Source organism: Argiope bruennichi, chromosome 7, assembly GCF_947563725.1.
Source record: "Argiope bruennichi chromosome 7, qqArgBrue1.1, whole genome shotgun sequence".
NCBI classification, from domain to species: Eukaryota; Metazoa; Arthropoda; class Arachnida; order Araneae; family Araneidae; genus Argiope; species Argiope bruennichi.
The window spans coordinates 26693318-26696184 of NC_079157.1; the positions used below are offsets into that span (position 1 = coordinate 26693318).

The 2867-nt window shown below is 42.3% G+C and overlaps 1 protein-coding gene across 1 annotated transcript; it reads right to left on the reverse strand.

Annotated features, from left to right (window-relative positions):
• Positions 1-280: 280 nt before the first annotated feature.
• Positions 281-2642, reverse strand: LOC129975322 (uncharacterized). The gene is made up of 2 exons (XM_056088385.1): positions 2379-2642; positions 281-916 (listed from the first exon to the last, which is right to left on the reverse strand). The coding sequence occupies exons 1-2, from the start codon at positions 2640-2642 to the stop codon at positions 281-283; spliced, it is 900 nt and encodes a 299-aa protein (XP_055944360.1).
• Between the last annotated feature and the right edge of the window lie 225 nt (positions 2643-2867).

Sequence of the window (2867 nt, forward strand, 5' to 3'; positions counted from 1 at the left end):
GGCTGGGTTTATTTGTGGTCATGAATTCAAGCTCAGAGTTGGCTTCATCCATTTTATCGGCTGATTTAGAATTAATGGAAGAGCTCAAATTTGAGACTCGCATAGATTGGGAGACTTGTCGAGGTGAAGTCTTCCAGAATTTAGAATATGATATATTTTCTGAATTTTGCTTGTGATCTTTTAAATATTTTTTCTTATAAGTGATAGTTTTAAATTTATTCAGGTCCTGTGACATTTCATTAGATGGGACATGAAACGTTTCATGTTCATGACCAGTTGGCTAATTAACATTATTACTATTGAGATCTACTGGCAATGACGTTACAATAGCGGATTCGGGAGTATTATTAGTAAGTATATTGTTTCTTTTGTTTTGAATAAGATCAGTTGCAGGTGGTTTTTTGATCATAAAAGAGTAGCTGGTACCAGATACAGGAGTTTGAGATTTTACAAGTTTACGATCTTCGGAGTAAGAAATTTGTTTCTTAATTTTTGTACTATTTATTGTTTTTTCTAACTGCCATGCTGGACAGTTTCGAGAAAAGGAAGTATGTGTACCTTGACAATTAAAGCATTTCTCCCTAGATGTGCATTCCGAACTATCGTGACCTATTTCTGCACAGCGGGCGCAAGTTGGTGTCCCTCGGCAAGAAGTTCTTGAATATCCGAACCGTTGGCACTTAAAACAACGAAGCGGATTCGGTATATATGGTCGAACCAACAGGCGCATGTACCCCACCTTAATGTACTCTGGTAATTTGTTGAAACTAAAAGTAAGAACCAGATGTTTGGTATTTAGGAGCTGGCCATCTCTCCGTATAGATATACGCCGTACTTGGCTAACCCCTTGTCCTTTCAACTCTTTAGTTATTTCATCTATCGGTACATTGAATAGCTCCCCCACAGGAAATGACACCTTTGGAGGAATTCAGTGAAGAATGTGGAGAAACAACACCTGGTATATTTTCCAATGATTTTAATTTCCTAATTTGTACAGATTGTTTACGAGATTGTACTCCGACCAGCAAATCACCATGTCGAAGTTTTTTAGTACTTTTAACTTCACCAATATTGCCAGTTATACCTCTTTCAAAAAGAAACGGAGAGACAGAATGAAATGTATTATTAGTAGCAGATGATCTTTTGATAATGAAAAGGGTTGAAAAATTAGGTACTGTTGAAAAGGTAGAAACATTTTGTTGCCCACTTAAGGGAGTAAGGGAAGGCAGCCACCGGCTCTGGCAATTCCCAGCCTCGGCGCTTACCTTGGTGCTAGCCGGAACCTATACGCTCGGAGTTACCCCCGGGGACAGTGACCACCCTTAACACCAAGCCCAAGGAGTAACCCCTTCGCTTGATCCCTAGCAGACTAGTAACTCAGGTTGCAAGCTACCGGCCGATTGATACACTGGGGACCACAGTGCATCGTGCGTCTAATGGGTCGCCACGCGCGGCAAACGAGTGGGGGTATTTGCTGTCCATGAGAAGCAGGAAGCAAACAGAGCGGCGACAGCTTCTCATGGAAAGTTCCCTCGTTTACCCTCGAGGGAAAGAAGAAAAAAGGAGACAGCAGAAGGCGCAGTGGAGAGTAAACATAAAGGGAGTAAAGATCCCTGGGTAGGTTGGGATTGGGACACCCGTACTCACCTATAGTAGGTGAGCCCCTGAGGGGCCTTCGCTTTGTAATTCCTCTTTAATTTCCTCAATAGGAGTGCAGGAGGGAAGTCCTCGAATTACCACCTTTATGGGCCTGTCAGTTTTAAGCATAAAGGTTTTGAACTCAGCAACCCTGAGCTTCAAGGAGGCGAGAAAGGCTTCAGTGCTCCTCCTCAGTTTCAACAGTTAACTTTAAAAACTTACTGCTCATGCTGGATTTTAATGAAGGGGCCTATAATCTACAGATGTTAAGCATAACTTCAAAGTCAGGTCTAGGGGTAAGGTAACGAAGAAGGGCGGTACTCTCCTTCGTTTTGGTTGTGCAGGTGCCTGGTCAGCATCAACCTCGTCATCTAACGCAACCTCTTCGATTCCTTCTAGTTGGGTTTGAATTTTAATACTTTTTCCTTCTTCATTGATTTTTAAGTTTTTAACTTTTCTGACGAGATGAGCAGCTGGAGCTATAAACCCATCTTCGTCTGCGGTTCTCTTATTATTTACTTTTTGAGCATTAATTTCATTTCTATTCATTTTTTCTATATTAATTTTACGCTTAGGCGTTTGGTTTGCTTTTGCATTCTGAATTTTCAATTCATTACTTTCTGAGGTTGCATTAACGTCTTTAAATTTTTGACAGATCTTATTTACTTCGTTAATGCTCGCAAGGAGCTTAAAAAGGGGAATCCCTACTTAATTAGAAGTGAATTCAGGATTGCACTCACCCTGCCAACTTTAGACCGCATCTGCCGGTACTCTTCTGTCTCCTCTTTATGGCATCTGAGTGCTTGGGCCCAGATTCCCATGGTATTCCTCGTGGTGATGGCTTGGATGATGTCCATATAGTTGTGGTAAATGAATTCCTCCAAGACTTGAATAGAAGATGGTGAGATAGGCCGCGGGGATTGATCTTGGTTTTCCGATGTTTGAACATCATCCACCTTGGGTTGCTGGGTCACGACTTCTTTATTTCCTTCAGGTATGTCCATCTCTTCGTCTGAAGAAGAGCTTGGTGATCTGGATAGCCCCGTTCCGCAATGGTCCTCAGAAAGACCAGTTCAAGGATCCGCTCCTCTCTTCTTTCTCCTTTGATTTTTTGGCTTGGGTGCCCGCTGTAGCAGCTCCTGCCCCGTCGAAGACGGAGCTCGTTCCTCACACATCTGCTCCATTTGGAGACCAAATAGAGAATCATCAGTGTGTAAGAGATTTTCCCT

What these genes read in the sequence shown, in the direction of transcription:
- LOC129975322 (XM_056088385.1), bottom strand. Translation starts at nt 2,642, where the DNA reads ATGGACATACCTGAAGGAAATAAAGAAGTCGTGACCCAGCAACCCAAG. An exon ending in TGCGGTCTAAAGTTGGCAGG is followed by an intron (nt 917 to 2,378) that starts GTGAGTGCAATC and finishes ATTCCTCCAAAG; the next exon opens with GTGTCATTTCCTGTGGGGGA.